We start from the raw sequence: 19084 nt of genomic DNA on the forward strand, positions 1-19084 counted from the left end.
TGTCATGATAGATTATATGGTATGCACGTCATCTGGCATTAGGGCATTACTAGAAATAAATAACTCAGTTGCATACTATCTATAGCATAAAAATTGCTGAAAATTCAGTGTAGTTATTTGAGAAGAAAAGGTTATGGAGGTGGTTATATAGCTAGGTAAATCACATTATCAATATCTTAAAATCAGGGTCACAGAATAAACCTGGCCTCCCTTGTTAAAGAGAGAACTATCCATTTTGCACTCCAAATGTTAGAATGAATGGGATGTCAGATACTTTGTCTTTCATTAGTTCATCTTGATTGCACTCCAAATAACGGGTGTTATCCTTAAATTTCTGGCAGTAGTGACACAGGATTTCCTGAAACAATGATGATTCCCTCAATAGTTAAATTCTTAGTGCGAAACTAAGAGCTGTGCAAGTTTTTCTCTGTCCTGTCCACAATCAGAGGGTGAAAGCACTTTCTGTGTCATCAGGAGAGAGGCTGGAAAGAATCTTGATTAAATAAATGAACAGATCTGGGGCACCTAGGTGGCTCAGTCGGTTAAGCAGTTGCCTGAGGCTCAGGTCATGATCCCAGAGTCCCCCTATAGGGGTCCCTGCTCAATGGGGAGTCTGCTTCTCCCTCTCCCTCTGCCCGTGTCCTCTCTCTCACTCACTCTCTCTCTCAAATAAATAAAATCTTAAAAAAGAAAATGAACAGATCTTTCATATCACATTAACTATAAGGAAGAAACAAGAAAACGCTTTGTTACGATATTGCTTTAGAGAATGTAACTGCTTCACAAACTTGAACCTCTCAGTGAAGAAGTCTACTTAAATTAGGCCCCCTGGGTGGTTATTTATTTACTTTTTTCCAGCATGTAAAGGCCCTGAGGATATGGGACTACATCTGCAGAGGAGAGCTTCAGTTTTAAGATGAAGCATTAAAATAAGAGCATACTTGAGAAGGTTAGCTCTTCATGAAGGTGATACCTTCTCCTAAGGTGGGTTTCAGCTTGTCTTAGTGATTGGCAGCAGTGGGTTAAGGATGTTTGGCATCTTTCAAAGAATGAGACAAAGAATGACTTTTCTTTATCCAGTACAAATTTCAAATGTCCCATTAGACATTCACTTAGAGGAAAAACCAGTTTATAAATTAACTGAGCCTAGAATCTAACTCAGCTTTATATATATATTCTCAAAATATTTATATGGTTTTAATATGACATATTTTTCCATCAATTTGACTACCAGATAAGCAAAACAAGATTACTCTTTGTATGTCAGAATCTAATCCCCAATGTGATGGTATTAGTAGGTAGGGCCTTTTGGAGGTCATGTGCACAGAGCCCTCATGAATGGGATTAGTACCCTTTTAAAATAAATGAGACCCCAAAGAGCTCCCTTCCACCATGTGAGAACACAGGGAGAAGACAGCCCTCTATGAAGCCCGAAGCAGCCTCTCACCAGACACTGAATCTACTGGCACCTTGATCTTGTGAAACTTCCCAGCCTCCAGAACTGTGAAAAATAATTTCTATTGTTTATAAGCCCCCAGTCTACAGAAGGGTTAGAGCAGCCCAAATGGACTAAGACACTTTCACCAATGACAGTAACGATGCTAATGATACATGAGTCACAAATGGACATGCTTCAGTCTGCATCTGCAGTTGTCACATCCATGGTAATTCCATCTATAGGTTTAAGAATCTATTTTCAGGGGTGCCGGGGTGGCTCAGTCATTGGGGGTCTGCCTTCGGCTTGGGTCATGATCCCAGGGTCCTGGGATTGAGCCCACATTGGGCTCCCTGCTCCTCGGGAAGCCTGCTTCTCCCTCTCCCACTCCCCCTGCTTGTGTTCCTTCTCTCACTGTGTCTCTGTCAAATAAATAAATAAAATCTTAAAAAAAAAAAAAAAGAATCTATTTTCAGGGACGCCTGGGTGGCTCAGTCGATTAAGCGTCTGCCTTCGGCTCAGGTCATGATCCGAGCATCCTGGGATGGAGTCCCACCATCAGGCTCCTTGCTCAGCAGGGAGCCTGCTTCTCCCTCTGCCCAACGCTGCCCGTGCTTGTGCTTGCTCTCTCTCTCTGACAAATAAATAAAATCTTCAAAAAAAAAAAAAAATCTATTTTCATTATCCTCAACCATCTAGGAGTGTCTGAGCATTTATACAATATATATTTGCTTATTTTTATATAATTAGGTAATAATAATTTTTTTAAATGTAAGTATAATAGATTATCTCAGAAAAGTAAAAGGAACATTACAAAATATTGTAAAAAGGGGCAGTGGATAGGATAGGGTAGAAAACTATTGCTTTAAAATTTACTGACACCTAAAATAAAATCCAGCACTTCTGATTCACTTACTTACCTATTTACCTATTTTTTTTTTTAAAGATTTTATTTATTTATTTGAGAGAGAGAGTGAGAGAGAGAAAGAGCACAAGAGGGGGGAGCGGGAGAGGGAGAAGCAGACTCCCTGCTGAGCAGGTAGCCCGATGCGGTACTCGATCCCGGGACTCCAGGATCATGACCTGAGCCGAAGGCAGTCGCTTAACCAACTGAGCCACCCAGGCGCCCATTACCTATTTATTTTTGGTTACTTTGTTACTTGGGGGGATTTATCTTTACATTTGAAAAAGCAGCAATTCCCCTGCTGACATTTTTCCTATCAACTTACAGTCTTGTGACTACCAACGCCTTCACTTTTATCTTCTTTTTATATTTCACTTTAGCCTCCCTGCATGTTACTAGAAATAAAGCTTTTAACATTTCAGAAGGTCAGGTGGAACACAGGTTCCCATCTGCTTCAGTAAGCCCGCACAGTCCCAGGCCCCTCTGCTGCTTTCCCAGCACTGCTCCCTCAGAAGCAGTAAAAATGATCTTAGCTTTCTCTTCCAGAGAATTCTACTTAAAGAGTTGACCAAATGTTAAAACCATGCCAAATCTGAATTCTTAACTCCATCAAATGTCTTTTTTCTTGGTGTACATGGGGTGTTCCTTTGATTATATATTTAGATATTTGCAAATCCAAATGACTTGAGGTCTCCTAAGTCTTTTTATATTCTCATCAAAACTTTTTTTTTTTTAAATTGGAGAAAAGGAACCAAGGGGGGGGAAAAAAACAATCCAATCTCACCATTTGTGATGTACTAATTGTCATATTCAAGTTGATACTCATTTTCAGAGTAAGCATCCCTTCATTTTCCAAGAGAAATCTAGTAACTGTTTCCAGATATATGGCAATCTCTCTTCTAGCTATATATAATTCCTACCTATCCTCATTCATTCTGCTTGCTCCTCTCAGTCAGGAGCACCAATGCCCACAGGCACAAAGCTCCAGCGATGTGACACAGAGATATTCTTTGATTCAATCCTCGAGAGAATAAGAGTAGTGGGGAGAGGATACCTACCCCCAGATCCATGATTCATGATTTTGCTGTGGATCTCCTAATAAAAACAACAAAAACAGAAGCATATAGGAAACAATCAGCTGTCTAAGAGCTAACCAGGGCCTTGAGATCTCCTAGTGATTCCTAATCTGTAAGCAGAAATCACTTCTCATGTACCTTCCACATTTTGATACATCTGATCCAAAGAGCAACAGTCCAAGTCACTCGAGTTCAGAATGTATCTATTTTTTGTCCCACCACAGTTAACAAGATACTTGTAGGGTATGTTCCACATCAATGCATTCTACTAGAGGTAGTGACAGGTATAAAGGTCTAAAAAACATAGTAAATGTCCTAAAAAACATATGGTCTAGGACAGAGCCAGATATATATACATTACTATTCTACAAGTAGATAATATGCAGTATTATAGATCGATAAACAAGTAATCAGGAAAAGCTCCCTGAGAAGAACTATGTTCATCTAAACATCATCAAGGAAGAAAGATTAGTTGAACTGGATCTTGAAGGATAGGCAATGAGGAAATAATAAAAGGATTTTAAATGGCGGAACAATATGATCTTATTTGTAATTCAGAAAGATACAGTTATCTTTTACTCACAAATATGATGAAGCTAGTAACCTACCCCCTTTTCTTAAAATGAAACAACAACAAAAATCAAAGGACTGCACCATCCATATACCTACAGTAATGCAAAAATTGTGCTTCACTTATTCAGTAGATTTTAATTGTCTGGAAACTACGTCCAAGGCACTATGCCAGATACTAGATACAGAAAAAAGAAAGTCCCCCCCCTTCCTTCCAAGGAGCTCTCAAGAGATGAATATAAATCCATGTGATGGGCACTATCAGATAAGACAAAGTGCAAAGAACCCTTAGTATGTGTTTTAAAGGAGGTCAGCTGGTGGGCCAGATGGGGGAGAGTAAAGATGCACTGGGAAAACACCAGCTCATGCAGGTTAGGCAAGCACAAAGAAGGAAGGGATTATCTATAAAGAACATGTAAAATAAGAAAAGATGGCAAAGGAGCTTGGGTCAGCAGAAACCTACCACTTAGGGGACAGACAGAAGAAGAATTGACAAATGAGATAAAACGATTAGAGAGCCAGGAGGAGCATCCACACAGTGTCAAAAACAGAGTGAAGACCTTCAAAAGGAAAGGGAATGCTCATTAACAATAAACTCTACAGAAAGGACAAGTAAAGCCTGAAGCAAATCAACTGGACTTGGAAGCTGGGGGCGGGGGGCGGAACGGGGGGTCATACTGATCACCTGCTAGACCACTTCCTGTAAATGGGGTGACTGAGTATGGGGAGACACAATGTGAACCAACACCAAAGCATGGGAGTCATGTACTCTTGACAATGAATATTAAAAAAAAATTACTTTTGAATACAAATTAGATTTTTTTTATGTTCTGTTAATCACCATACATTACATCATTAGTTTCTGATGTAGTGTTCCATGATTCATTGTTTGCATATAACACCCAGTGCTCCATTCAATACGTGCCCTCTTTAATACCCATCACCAGGCTAACCCATCCCCTCACCCCCCTTCCCCTCTAGAACCCTCAGTTTGTTTCTCAGAGTCCACTGTCTCTCATGGTTCCTCTCCCCCTCCAATTTCCCCACCTTCATTTTTCCCTTCCTACTATCTTCTTTTTTTTAACATATAATGTATTATTTGTTTCAGAGGTACAGGTCTGTGATTCAACAGTCTTACACAATTCACAGCGCTCACCATAGCACATACCCTCCCCAATGTCTATCACCCAGCCACCTCATCCCTCCCATCCCCCACCACTCCAGCAACCCTCAGTTTGTTTCCTGAAATCTTGCCATTTGCAACGACGTGGATGGAACTGGAGGGTATTATGCTGAGCGAAATAAGTCAATCAGAGAAAGACATGTATTATATGATCTCACTGATACGAGGAATTCTTAATCTCAGGAAACAAATTAGATTTGTAAAGAATCATGCACAATAAAAAGAAAGAAATGAAAACATCAAGATGAACTAATGAAAGACAAAGTATCTGACATCCCATTCATTCTAACATTGACTGCAACACTCCTAATAATACACGATGGGGTATTTCAACGTTGAATTTTCATTTTTATCTTGAGCTTGCAGTTGGCAAGATTTTACTTTTGGCAGTTTGACAACTATACTTGAAAGGGTCCCAAGACCTTAGTAGGTATCAGCTAGACAGATGGTCAAGGTACAAAGACTTTCTGCATCTTTTTTTTTTTTTTTCCTAGAGGTCTTTACAACCAAATGGTGTCATTAGAATGTAAAGCTTATTTAGCATTTGACTACTGGAATAGTCAAGGTGTTTTAAAAGCTCTCTTCATCTTTCTGCCTCTGAGATAAAAGATGACAAGATATCTGATCCACTCCACTGAAGACAGAGGACAGGGAAAAAGCCAAAAATAAGAATCCACTAGGCTTAAAACAAATTGTTTTTTAAAATAATAATCTTTTAAATCAACACTCTTTGTTTTTATTAAAAGAGTAGTATATAGCAATGAGGTGGGTGGCCATATGGTTACAAATCAAACTGCATGTCCTTATAAACAAAGGCCTATTTCATAAAGCAGCAACATAGATGCCTAATGCTTTGCACTATATTTTTATAGTCAATAATTATTGAGATGAGTAAAATCATAGGAGGGCAACCTCAAGTGGCAATAACATATTAACACAAGCACTGAGGTAGAAGGGAATTCAAAATGAGATGTTAATATTTAAAAAACATGTTTTAATGACTTGTCACAAAAATAGTACTTCTTCACACTCTAAGGAATTTAAGAATCCTAGCATGAAAATCACTTACCCAGCTCTTCATTTTCAATGACTTCAAATGTGGCCCAAATATCACCTTTTGTAGGAATTATATTTTTTATTGCTAATATATCATTAGTTAATTCCTCTGCTTCCATCACAGGAGATATCTATAACAGAGGCAAAATTTCTTCAGAATGTATGTCAGACACAGAAGTCGCCTAATGACAGGGCCAATAGTGCTCACCCCATCTACCAACTTATGATGCTCCAAGTTTCTTACTTAGTATGTTTACCTAGCTTCTCTAAGCACACAGGAAAAACAGCCTGTTCCGATCTTCTCCGTAAAATGTAATGTGAGTGCAAAAAGATATTACAAAATAGACATAATCAGGAATATTTTTTTTTCTCACTTAGTGAGCAATTAGATCACTCAAGGAGGGAAGAAGGTACTAGTCATACACAGAAAGACCTTCACCAGACAGTGAATCCAATGGTATTCCAGGACTAAAAATTTTCACTCATCAGTTCAATAATCAAGAGTTCAAAGTGGTTTGGTTTATTCAGTCTGGGCCCTGAATTATACACAGTCGATTGCTGTCTACCATGCCAAAAAGCCCCAGGGTTTTAGTGGTCTGTGGTGTGCCCTGCCGTGCCAAGCGACAGATGGTGGGATACCAAAGCATGCTGGAGCCAGGATTTCAGGGCAGAGGGCAGAGTCTGCAGTGCCAGCCTTGGGGCCAGCTCCACAAGAGTCCCAAAGCCTCAGGCCATGACATAAGCACACCATCTTCTTCAGGGACTTTTGGGGTTTTTGATTGGTTTCTTCTTGTTTTTGTTTTTGCCAATCTTAAATGCATACTGGACAAAACCAAGCTGGCTTTTTTCAATATGAATTTAGTTATAATGTCAAACAAACAGAAGATGTTTTAAACATTAGGATACTGCAACTGCAACCTAGTTTGTACTTTTTCAGTAAAAGTATGTACCCATTTAAAAATTTCTTCAAAAAGGAATGTGCTCATTACCATTTCTCCTGTCCAGTACATAAGCATATCACACATATGTAACATAAAACACATTTTGTTACAGGTAACTCCTACGGTCCATCTTCTGTACTTTGTGGAATGTATAGCTTTCTTCGGGAATATATGAATGATACAATAAAGTCTACTGGTTTTTATTTTTAGAATCCCAACTAAATATAATCTTAAAAGAATAAAAAACCTCACTATCTGGGAAAACTGGAAAACTTTAAGCAGTAGAAACATTAGATGAATCATTTCAATAATGCTGCTCACACCTCAATGGCTTTAACATTTTTTAAGAAGCATACTCTTTCTTAAAATGATAAATTAATGAGAAACCAAACTGTGAAGGAGTCAGCCGGGAGTGCCTCAAGTTGACACAGGAACTGGAACTCCATTCCTTGTCCCCAAAGACTCCCAAGGACAGGGAACCCCCAGAACTACTAGAACTACACAAAGCATGCTTTGGAAATCATTACTCCAAGGAATATACAAATCAGTATGATGATCATCAGCTTAGGAATATGATGATCAAGGAATGTGTTCTGGCCTTAATACTTTTAATTCCCAGTTTGTATTCATGTAAACTTGAGACATTACTTGCTTCACCTATCTCCTGGGGCTGAGGTAACGACCAGCTGAAATAAATATAACTGAAGAGTTTTCTAAAGTCTCAAGCATGAAACAAATGTTAATGATTATTTTTACATAGTTTTTGTTATGTTTTTAAAGAGAATTTGGAGTTGTTATAGGTGAAACTGGACAGTCCTTTATGTGCATATACTTAAAATAAGAATTTTGGTCTATTGTAATAACTTGTGTTATGTCTTATCGATAAGATAAAATTAAAATGAGCTGCTAAACAGTTTGTGTGTAGGTGGAGCTAAGTCATGTGCTTTGAATTGAATACCTCTTCTAGCATTAACGATGAACTTGTGCTGATTATCTGTACTACTTCCTTGTGTCCCCTATTATCAACATACCACAAGCAGCATAAGAAATTTGATGTGGCCAAGGAGTGGCAAGACTCCTGCCTCTTAGCGACTTACTACTGTGGTAGTTCACGCCACGTTCTAAGTGAGTAACCAGTGCCACAGAGACACAATATGTAATCATTAAAAAATATAAATGAGTGATTACAATATATTTAACAAAACTAAAGTCCAGAAATATATAAGACTCTATTTAAATCTTGGACTTTAGATGGCAGAATGTCTTCCTCATACAGAGAATGTAGTCTTAACTGAGTAGGAAACTGAATTATCACCGTTACCCTCCCTAAGGCAGATGGAATACAGAATATGGCAGCACAAGGACACTTTTAATTCAGAAAAAAAAAAAAAAAGATTCATATTCTCAAAAAAGAGGAGTTGTCCAATATTCAAATAAATTGGAAGATAGGAAGTTAGTCTAGAATACAAGAGTGGAAGACTATTAATAAATAATAAAAATAATATAGGACTAGTAGTATTGATTATTTATTAAACACTTACGTGCCAAGCAATTTACTGTTTTAGAAGCAGTATCCTATTGAGGACTCACATCAATGATATGATGTAAATACTCTAATTATCCTCATTTTACAGGTGAGACGACTGCAACTCAGAGTAAGTTAACTTGCCTAATGTTAAGATGCTATGAAGGGGAGAAACAAGTATTTGAGGTCAGGTTATTTTCTAGAACCTACAGAAAATCCTAACCATAACCTAAAGCATCTAAGATGTTCTCTTTCCAAATGACTAAAACATGGAATTCCTGGAGGATTTTGGAATAAAAAGTCAATCCTATCAATCCAGTCATTGTTTGAACGAGACAGGTAAAATAAAATACAAGAAATAATGGAGAATTCAAGATATAGAAATTAATGCATATTAATACTGGCAACTTCCAAAAGTACTCTTTACATCCATCTTTAGGACTCACCCGAATTATAATACTGCAGTCAGGTTCCTTCCTTTCTACATACACTTCAATTAACAAATCTCCAGCCTGGGAAACCTAGAAAGGGGCAGATGTGAAAACAACAAATGTAAGTATGACACTTAAGACACAAAGTCCTAGCCCTATTTCTAAATATTTCATAATAGTGAAATCAGCCTGTCGATAGCATGATGATACACATTTTCCAGATGCGGTTGACAAGGAATCTACACAAATGATGTAATCCCAGTGCAATTTTTTTTTTCATCTCTTAACCAAGAGTTTAATGTCCTGAATATTCTTGGTAAAATAATGAATCTGGCTACAATGGCAACAGGCTGACGTCAACAAGAGAAGTCAGAAGAGCCATCACCATGAATAGGACAAACAAAATGAGAAGTGCAAATGATCCATATGTAATTGTGCTCTAAGCTACAGTGTGGGTATAATACCATTATTTAAAAAGGAAAAAAGGTGTTGCTAAATTTTCAAAGAGATATATCAAAAATTGAAATTTGAGGATAAATTAGGTTGGAGCTATATTAAAACTAAAAATAGAGAAAATATATTTAGCAAAGAAAAAAAAGTGAAGTGATAGAATAAGGTAGATGAAAAAGAGAAGCTTTTATTTTAATTATCGTCAGCCAACCATGTAGTGTTCCAATATTTGGGTCACTATTATATCCCAGGAGACATATTAAGTGAAGAAGAGACAATCCAGAAAATAAAAACCATAAGATATCACTATGTAGATCGATAGTATAATGTGGAAAAGGGTAATGAAAAACCAAAGGAATCCATGAAAAATATTTTGAGTAGCTTTTTTCAGAAATTGCCTTAAGTTATGTAACCACTTAGAAATAGTATCTCTCAATTTAAAAAAAAAATGATATTGGAGAAACAATCATTCTGAAGTTAAATTTGACTAAAAATAAAACCTGATGAAGAAATTAGTGAGGAAAATATTAAAAAGGAACTTTGAGGAAGTGTTCTTAATTATTCTGGCACTACAGACTTAGAAAACCTTATTTCCAATTTGTCTTCCTCACTTTCAAAACTACACAAAAATTCGAGGGAAGAAACGATACAGTTGACATTTCTACTTTTCACTGTGTTTGCATAAACAACTCTCCAGGAAGGACACATTTTAAAAATTAAAAACGCAAACACAAAGGACTCATAGAGAGAAGCCAAAAGAAGAATAGCTAAGAAATTCAAACAGGGATAAGACACGGAGGCTGTCAGAAAAATACGCTATAGCAGAGTTTTCAATGGATTAGAGAAAAACGCACGTGAAATAACAGGTTTCTCCAAAGTTGTCTACTTTTCTGGTCCAGTTACTCTATTTTATAGACAATTCTTTTCCTCTACTTAGTGACTTATACTTAATTAAAAAGCAGCCAAGACTCATTATTGTAATATGAATATAAAAGATAAAAATGCAAAAGGACACTCATACTTGATCTAATAACAACATAGGTAATGCTGCTAAAGATTATCCCTTGGGCTCTTACAACCCTTTATTTCATGACTGAAACTCCCCAGAAAGCAGTAATTCAAGTAATTCAATTCAACTCAATGAGCCAGATTTTTTAGTGTTAGGGATAACTCCTCTGGAGCCTGCATTAATTACTTAGGGTCAAAATGGAGGAGATGCTTTCTTAGGTAAGTACTCTATCACAGTACTAGTACTCAGGATCTCGGGCACTAGAATTGAAGGTTTTCCTCCCCTCCTTCATATGGAATGGTAGCTCCAGTGACTTTTCTAATATTTCAGGAATAAGGTAAATTTAGAGTCTGACTAATAAGCAAGCATTTGCCTCATTCTTTGAGTATATCTATAAACAGAATATATTTGACCCATTGGTATTATTTACACTGGTATCCTGTATCCACTACAATTCAAAGTGATTAGAGGAAGATTAAATATGAATTTTAAGAAAATCCAGTGAATGTTCACCAAACAAGGAAAGCTATGCTGGAAAACTGCAGTGCAACCTGAACACACAAATCCAATATAATGCGACTGAGGAAAGCAAAAGAAGGTTTAGGAAATAGTCAATTTAAGACAAAATCAGCATGTGACAAAGATGACATTAGAAACATTCCACTAATATAATCATCTGAGAGCATGCAGAGCAAACGCATAGAAGAAATAATTTATATTTTCAAAATCATAATGGAAAGAATCATTATAGAGCTGAATTTTCAATTTACTCTAGTATTTCTTTGGCTTTAAATGCTTCCTTTGAAATCCACTGGCATTTTTAATAGTGCATTTGTAAGTAAAAATTGATTTTATAAAGGGCATTAATGAGATTAATAATGATTTTTCCCTCTGTATTTTGAAAAATTTACATTAACATACTTTGGCATTTTGCATAGAAGCATCATGCTGCAAAAATATGCAACTATTTTATCTAGGTTCTTTTTTCCCCATTACTTTTACTTTGCTTCAAATAGGAACTTGAAAATAAATACAACAAACATCTTTACTTACAACAGAAGTTTTTGGGGTTTTTTTTTTGTTTTTTGTTTTTTTTTTATTCTTTGGAGATCTAACTAATACTACTCACTTGAGTGTCTTTCCACTTGGTAATAAAGCTATTTTCTATGTCCATTTGTTTGACTTGGTCTTCTTTAACCTGTTTAAAATATAATTTGGGACATTCTAATAAAATACAAGAAGTGATGGTACTCATCCTCACATAACTCTTCAGGAATTTAAAGACCAACAATTTAAAAATAAATGAGAATGGCCATCTTAATCAGCATGGGCCCACACAGCTAGGGCAGAAATAAAGCCAACATGACAGAGCCTCATAAAGTTCAGAGCATTTTATGATGACATCACTTCAAACTGTGGATTCCATCAATGGAAGCTTTATCACTAAGCAACTTCATAAGCAGAGGGGCTTATGAATGATTTGCTAGAGTTTATGTAGGTTGAGAGACAAGACTCAGTCTCAAACTGAAATGCTCATTAAGTGCATACGAAATTTCCACCACTTCAAGTTGGAGTTAGCAAAACTACAAAGATAACCATTTATTTATTCACATAACAGTACAAAAATAGAAAATAAAGAGAGCACGTAAAGCCACACATTACTTTTTTTCCTAATTCTTTCATTTCTCAGCATCAGAATTATTGCAAAGAAGCTGCTGTTGATCAAAAACAGTGGACACATATAGAAAGAAAATAAAAAAAGAGATCAAAGAGCAAAGAGAATCCAACAATTTTGGTGTCCATTCCTATATAAATTAAGATAAAAACTCTGTGTTTTTATTTTATTAAAATAGAGTTTCTTTCCTTTGGCTAAGGAATCTTGTGATCACTTAAAGAAGGTAAGTCTACATATAATAACCTATTACATTAACCCACTTGATTTCAACTAACATATCCATAACCCTGAAAAACAAGAAGTCTTATACAACACCATTTAACAAAGAGCCCCCAAAGGTTATATGACAGCCATGCCAGTGGTAATTAAGTGATGAAACTGGACCTTTGACTCAGATCCCTTATATTCTCCCCCCATATTCAAATCCTGGGCTTATTTCCTCTATTTTTACTTCTTTCAACTAAGAAATCATCCTTATTCTGACAGTTTCCTGATGAAACACTGAATATATTGACTTCATAAAATAGCAAATGAAAGTCAAATAATTAGAATAGATGACTTAGTAAAAACCACAGGATATTATTTCAGGTTTTTCTTCATTTCTAATTCAGACACAATTAAAAGAAAACACTAAAATGCATTCAATTGCAGAAGTTATCAGCCTGGTATCTCTTACCAAATTTATGAAATTCATAATTTCACACCTCTGAGTAGACATACTTAATACATACAACATACTGACAAAGAAAAAAAAAGCCACAGAAACACCATAAATAGAAAATACTCTGTCCAAAAGACACCAGATGGCTTTCAAAGCAGCCAAATTTAAAATGAATGGCTACAGCTTAAAAGGCTAGTTGTATTTAAAGTATTAAAAATCATATAACTATCTTTTATTTTTAGATATTCAAAAGACTTGATTATAAACAAACTAAAATGTATTTTTTAATTTGCCAACAGTAACATCAAAACTATTTTAACAAGGGCAGGATATAAAATATTTACCTCAAATATCTCAACATAATTATTAATTAAGTCCTCGATTACATTCACTTCTTCACTAGTTTGTCCCTTAGTTTGAAACAAACAGGATGAAAAGACCAAGGCCAAATTATGCGCATTCATGTGATTGATTTCTGAGCATTTCTGAACCCTGTTAGAGAAAAGCATAGCTCATTACCACACACTTCTATTTGAAAATTTCATAGAACTTTAGTCACAATACCCATTTATCATAATTTAGCACACACATATTGAAGGTCTCTGATATAACAGGTATGGTGGTGATTTAAAGAAAACTGCAGTTCTTGTTTCCAGCTAGTTTACAGTCTAGTTAAGAACATAAGAAAAAAACTAAAAGAAGATATGACTACAGGTTACAAAGCAGTACTTGTTTGTTGATTGGAGGAGGGACCCACCATATCCAAATAATTCCAGATAATGGTGCAACCTGAGGCTAAGGCATAAAGATGTGCTTGCACAATGGTGGAAAATGACTAGAGGGACTGAAGCATAAATGAAAGAGGGAATAGGGGGAAGTAGGTAAGGAGGAAACAAGGCAAGAAAGGTGAATTGGGAGGCATATAGGAGAGAGTTCCAAATTCAAGGTTCAAGGCTGAGCTGAGTTTTCCAGGAAGGGCAAATCAGGTGAGAAAATATTTGGCGGCATGTGTTTGTATGGTTATTCAAAATTGGATATTATCTCTCAAAAAGCAAACACTTAATTTAAAAATACAATTATACTTTTCTTGGATATTATTGAGTGGCTTTTTGCAATGAACAGACATGAACAGAGGAGTCAACTCTCACCATGAGTAAGCTACAACATTTGGGTCTTACGAAGAGCCCTTAAAGTACAGCTGACCTTTGAACAACACAGTTTGAACTGTGTGGGTCCACTTCCATGTGGATTCTTTTCCATAAATACACTACAGTACTATTAATATATTTTCTTTATGATTTTCTTAATAACATTTGCATCTATAAAAATGCACAGGTGATAACTATAAGTGATACCCATAGAAGTATCTGTTGATGCTATTTGTCACTGACTATATATAATAGGACCCTGCTCAATTTCCTAATTACATTTATAAATTTTAAAATACATACTAAAAAAGGGAGACCAGCTGTATCAAAGGAATAAAACAAGACTAAGTTAAGTACACCCGTCTATAAAAAGCAGAGATTCTAGTAGTTACAAAAAAAGTAAAAGGTGACAGGAATATATATATATGATGATGTAAGAAACTCACAATAAAATGCCAAATTGCATAGCAGAGACAGACCAAGTATAATCATCATATGTGATTCATAAGATGCAAAAGGAATTGCAAGTTAACAGAGGAGGGTATAATAATTGTGGACATCCCTCTCGAAACCACTTCTGTACTTTTATCACACTAAATTATAAACATCTGAAAAATTTATCTGCAGGTCTGCCTGTGTTACTAGAATCGAAACATCTCCCCGTCTGGGACTCCTGCTTTAATCACCCTGGAGTTGTGTAATAAATATCTGGTGAATGGAATTAAGTAAATGTTAGTCATGGAGGAAGCGATCTGTTATCTGGGGCAGGGATGGAATTAAATGCTAAATCAACCTGACCTTATCCAAATCGACCTCGCAAACTTCTGACAACTCTATCAAACGTTCCCACCTTTTGTGAGACTTCCTTCTGCCATAGCATCCTCTTTGCTACTCTTCACCTCACTCCTCTTCCATTTCTGCAACTGCCTTAATTTCTGGCATAAAGTCCACACTACAGTTTTTTTTTTCCTTTCCTTCCTTTATTTCTCTGCCCCACATGCTATCATTCCCAAGTGTTCCTATTCAGCCCACTGAGTCTCTTCTCACTCAGGCTTTCTCATTAGAAGTCCAAGAAAACAGTTTCCTGATTAGTTTCTCTGCATCTATTCTAATCTCTTCCCAATCAATCCCATTCATGGGTTATTGTCCTAAAACAGATTTGATCAGTCACTCTTTATTACCTAAAGGAATAAAATCTAAATGTTTTTACATGACCATCTGAGCCTTTCACAACCACCTGCCAGCCAACTACCAACCAGCTCATCCCCTAGCACACCTGTTTCCCAGAAAATATCCTCCACTCATTTCTTGTACTTACCTTTCTTTCACCCCAGCTCACATACCCCTTTAGATGTGAAGCATCCCCTGGGTGTCAACACACGACAAATCACTCCATCCTTCTGCCCATGCTAAAATTCTTTATATTAAAAACTGTCCCAATGTTGCTGTGTTTCCCTAAAAAATATAAAATGCCCTGCAGCAACCCTGCATATTCACTCGGACATCCAGATGCTCAGTTTGGGAACGGTGGACTTTAAGACTTTGTCTTCATGTATTATTATCAAATGTTTCTGTTCACGTGGAATCTTAATAGGTACTGTTGTGTATGTAGTAGGAACTAAAATATATGTCAGTTGGAGAGAAGGAGGGAGGGGGAAGGACAGGAATTCATTATCTCAAATTCAAACCTGAATTAAGAATTTAAAGATTCTTAACCACCTGGGTGGCTCAGTTGGTTAAGTATCCGACTCTTGATTTTGGCTCAGGTCATGTTCTCAGGGTTGTGGGATCAAGCCCCACATCAGAGTCTGTGCTCAGCAGGGAGTCTGCTTGGTATTCTCCCGCTCCATCTCTCTCTCTCCCCCACTTCCTCCCTCTCAAAAGCATGTGCCCACTCTCTCTCAATCAATAGATTTTAAGAAAAAATATGTGTAACTCCATATTTAAAATATTAATATTAACTGTAGCAGCTTGGTCATACATTAAAATGTTTGAAAAAAAATCTGTTCCAATGTCTCCTTGGAGATAGGACTATACAACATATACACTATACTTGTATAATAAGAAAATCAGTTTTACAGTAATGGAGTTTACATGCATGAGAAGTGGTAGTGGGAAAAGAAAGATAACGAGAAAAGAAATTGTGAATAATTTCTGAATGTAGACTGCAAATAAGGTAGTTTTAGTAGAAATCAGCTTCATTAAAATTCATTCAAGAGAGTCCTGCATCCATGCAGGAAGGATTGTAGCTACAATGATATTCCTTAAGCCATATTTACACTTATTAAAGTTCTGTGGTAATTCTTGCTGATAGCAAAACAAACCAAACCTATCATTTTAATGGAAAAGGTTTTTTTTTTCTTTTTTTCAAAACATTCCTCATCCTTCAGAGATCTCACTTCTCAAGCTATTACTATATTCTTCCTATCCTCCCAAATGTTGAAAACTACATACGCTGACAAAGACAGTATTTTTTATTTTTAAAATTTTCTCCTCTGATCAACAGTCTGACACTAAAATGTTAGAATTATCAATTAGATACAAATTCATAATGAAGAATTAAAAGTTTCTATAGAGTCCACCATGAGAAAAATACTATGCTCACATACAGACTCCTGCTAGAGAATTCTGGTCTCCTTCTCTTCTCCAGCTTCCCTCTTAAGTGAGTTTCAAAAAGTTTGTGCTTATGCACTGGATTCATTTGGGGATTCCGTACCTGATTATTTCTAATTCATTTAAGAAATCTTCCAGTATTCTATTTATCTGAAACGGGTCTTAGTTACAGAAAGAAACACTAAAGTGATAGTTTACTGGGGATTTTATTTTAAAACCATTTTCTTCACCCATCCTCCCACCCACCTACTCTGGTACACCAGTTGTTCTCTGTATTTAAGAATCTGGCTTTTTTTTTTTGTCTTTTTTTTTTCCTTCTTTGTTCATTTCTTTCTTAAATTCCTTACGTAAGTGAAATCATATGGTATTTTATGGTATTTGTCTTTCTCAGTCTGATTTATTTCACTTAGTATAATATCCTCTAGGTCCATCCATGTTGTTGCAAATGACAAAAACCTCATTCTTTTTTATGGCTGAGTAATATTTCATTGTGTATACATGCTACTACTTCTTTATCCATTCATCTATTGATGGACACTTAACGTTGTTTCTGTGACTTGGCTATTATAAATAATGCTGCAGTAAACATAGCGGTGCATATATCTTTTTGAATTAGTGCTTTTACGTTCTTTGAGTAAATACCCAGTAGTGGAATTATCAGATTATATGATAGTTCTATTTTTACTGTTTTGAGCAACATCCATACTGTTTCCACAGTGGCTACACTATTTCATATTTCATATTCCCACTATTTCATGTTCCCATTAACAGTGCATGAGGGGTCCCTTTTTTCCACATCCTTGCCAACACTTATTATTTCCTGTCTTTTCAATACTAGCCATTCTGACTGGCGTAAGGTGATATCTCATGGTAGTTTTGATTTGCCTTTCCCTGATGATAAGTGATGTTGAGCATCTTTTCATGTGTCTGTTGGCCATCTGACTGTCTTCTTTGGAGAAATGTTTATTCAGGTCCTCCACCCATTTTTAATCAGAGTATGTGTTTCTCTGTCATTGACTTGTAGAAGTTCTTTATATACTTTGAATATTAACCTGTTATTGGATATATCATTTGCAAATATCTTCCCCCATTCAGTAGGCTTCCTTGTTTTGTTGATAGTTTCCTTTCCTGTGCAAAAGCATTTTATTTTGGTGTAGTCCCAAAAGGTTATTTTTGCTTTTATTTCCCTCCCCAAGGAGACATCTAGAAAGATTTTTCTAAGGTCAATGTCAAAGAAATTACTGTCTATGTCCTCTTCTAGGATTTTTATTGTTTAAGGTCTCACATTTAGGTATTTAATCCATTTCAGCTTCTTTTTTGTGTATGGTGTTAGAAAGTGATCCAGTTTCTGTCTATTGCATGTAGCTGTCTGGTTTTCCTAGCACCACTTGTTAAAGAGACTGTCTTTTCCTCATTGTATACTCTTGCCTCCTTTGTCATAAACGAACCATGTAAGCATGAGTTTATTTCTGGACTCTCTATTCTGTTCCATTGCTTTGTGTGTCTATTTTTGTGCCAGTATCATACTGTTTCAATCACTAGGGCTTTGTAATATATCTTAAAATCTAGGATTGTGGTACTTCCAGCTTTACCACTATTTCTCAAGATTGCTTTGGCTATTTGGGACCTTTTGTGGTTCCATGCAAATTTTAGGATTACTTGGTTTTAATTCTGTAAAAAATTCCATTGGTATTTTGATAGGAATTACATTAGATCTATAGATTGCTTTAGGTAGTATGGACATTTTAACAATTTAATTCTTCCAATCTTTGAGCATAGTATATCTTTCCATTTATTTCTGTCATCTTTAGTTTCTTTCATCAGTGTTTTACAATTTTTGGAGTACAAATCTTTCACTTCATTGGTTAAGTTTATTTCTAAGTATTTTATTATTTTTGGTGCAATTATAAATGGAATTATTTTAATTTCTCTTTCTGCTACTTCATTATTAGTCTCTAGAAATGCAACAGATTTCTATATATTCATTTTGTATCCTACGACCTTACTGAATACATTTATCAGTTCTAGTAGTTTTTTGGTAGATTGAAACCATTTTTAAGATATGATGGGAAATTCACAGTCCCATATAGAAAGTTTGCTATACTACTTTAAATTTAAGAAATAATGACGTATTGAAAGGCATGTTTGAAATGTCTAGGAAAGCTCATGAAACCACCCACCTGTAAAGGTGTTCAATTACAGCTGCCAACGTTGCTTGGTTGACCCCTGGAAGAGTACGTATAAATGCTCCATACTTTTTAATTCTTTCCTTGTCATCCTGAGTATCTAGAGGTTAAAAACAAAACAAAACAAAAAACAATTTTAGACCTAAACTAAGAGTCTGTACTACAAATTTGCCTTTTAACAGTATTTTAAAAGAGTAGTCATTATTGTATTTCACTAAGTG

General features: G+C 35.9%; 1 protein-coding gene across 4 annotated transcripts in view; it reads right to left on the reverse strand.

The window, feature by feature from the left end:
* ARAP2 (ArfGAP with RhoGAP domain, ankyrin repeat and PH domain 2) overlaps positions 1–19084 on the reverse strand; it is a 183982-nt gene that overhangs the window by 44584 nt on the left and 120314 nt on the right. For 3 of the 4 annotated variants that reach the window (XM_078068483.1, XM_078068484.1, XM_078068482.1), the window contains exons 22-26: positions 18858–18963; positions 13261–13408; positions 11710–11778; positions 9137–9211; positions 6238–6355 (exon numbers count right to left, since the gene is read on the reverse strand). In XM_078068483.1, coding sequence (XP_077924609.1) covers positions 6238–6355; positions 9137–9211; positions 11710–11778; positions 13261–13408; positions 18858–18963 — 516 coding nt within the window. The remainder of the gene's footprint in view (positions 1–6237; positions 6356–9136; positions 9212–11709; positions 11779–13260; positions 13409–18857; positions 18964–19084) is intronic. The other variant, XM_078068485.1, reaches the window with a different exon arrangement.

This window comes from Halichoerus grypus, chromosome 3, assembly GCF_964656455.1.
Source record: "Halichoerus grypus chromosome 3, mHalGry1.hap1.1, whole genome shotgun sequence".
Classification (NCBI taxonomy): domain Eukaryota; kingdom Metazoa; phylum Chordata; class Mammalia; order Carnivora; family Phocidae; genus Halichoerus; species Halichoerus grypus.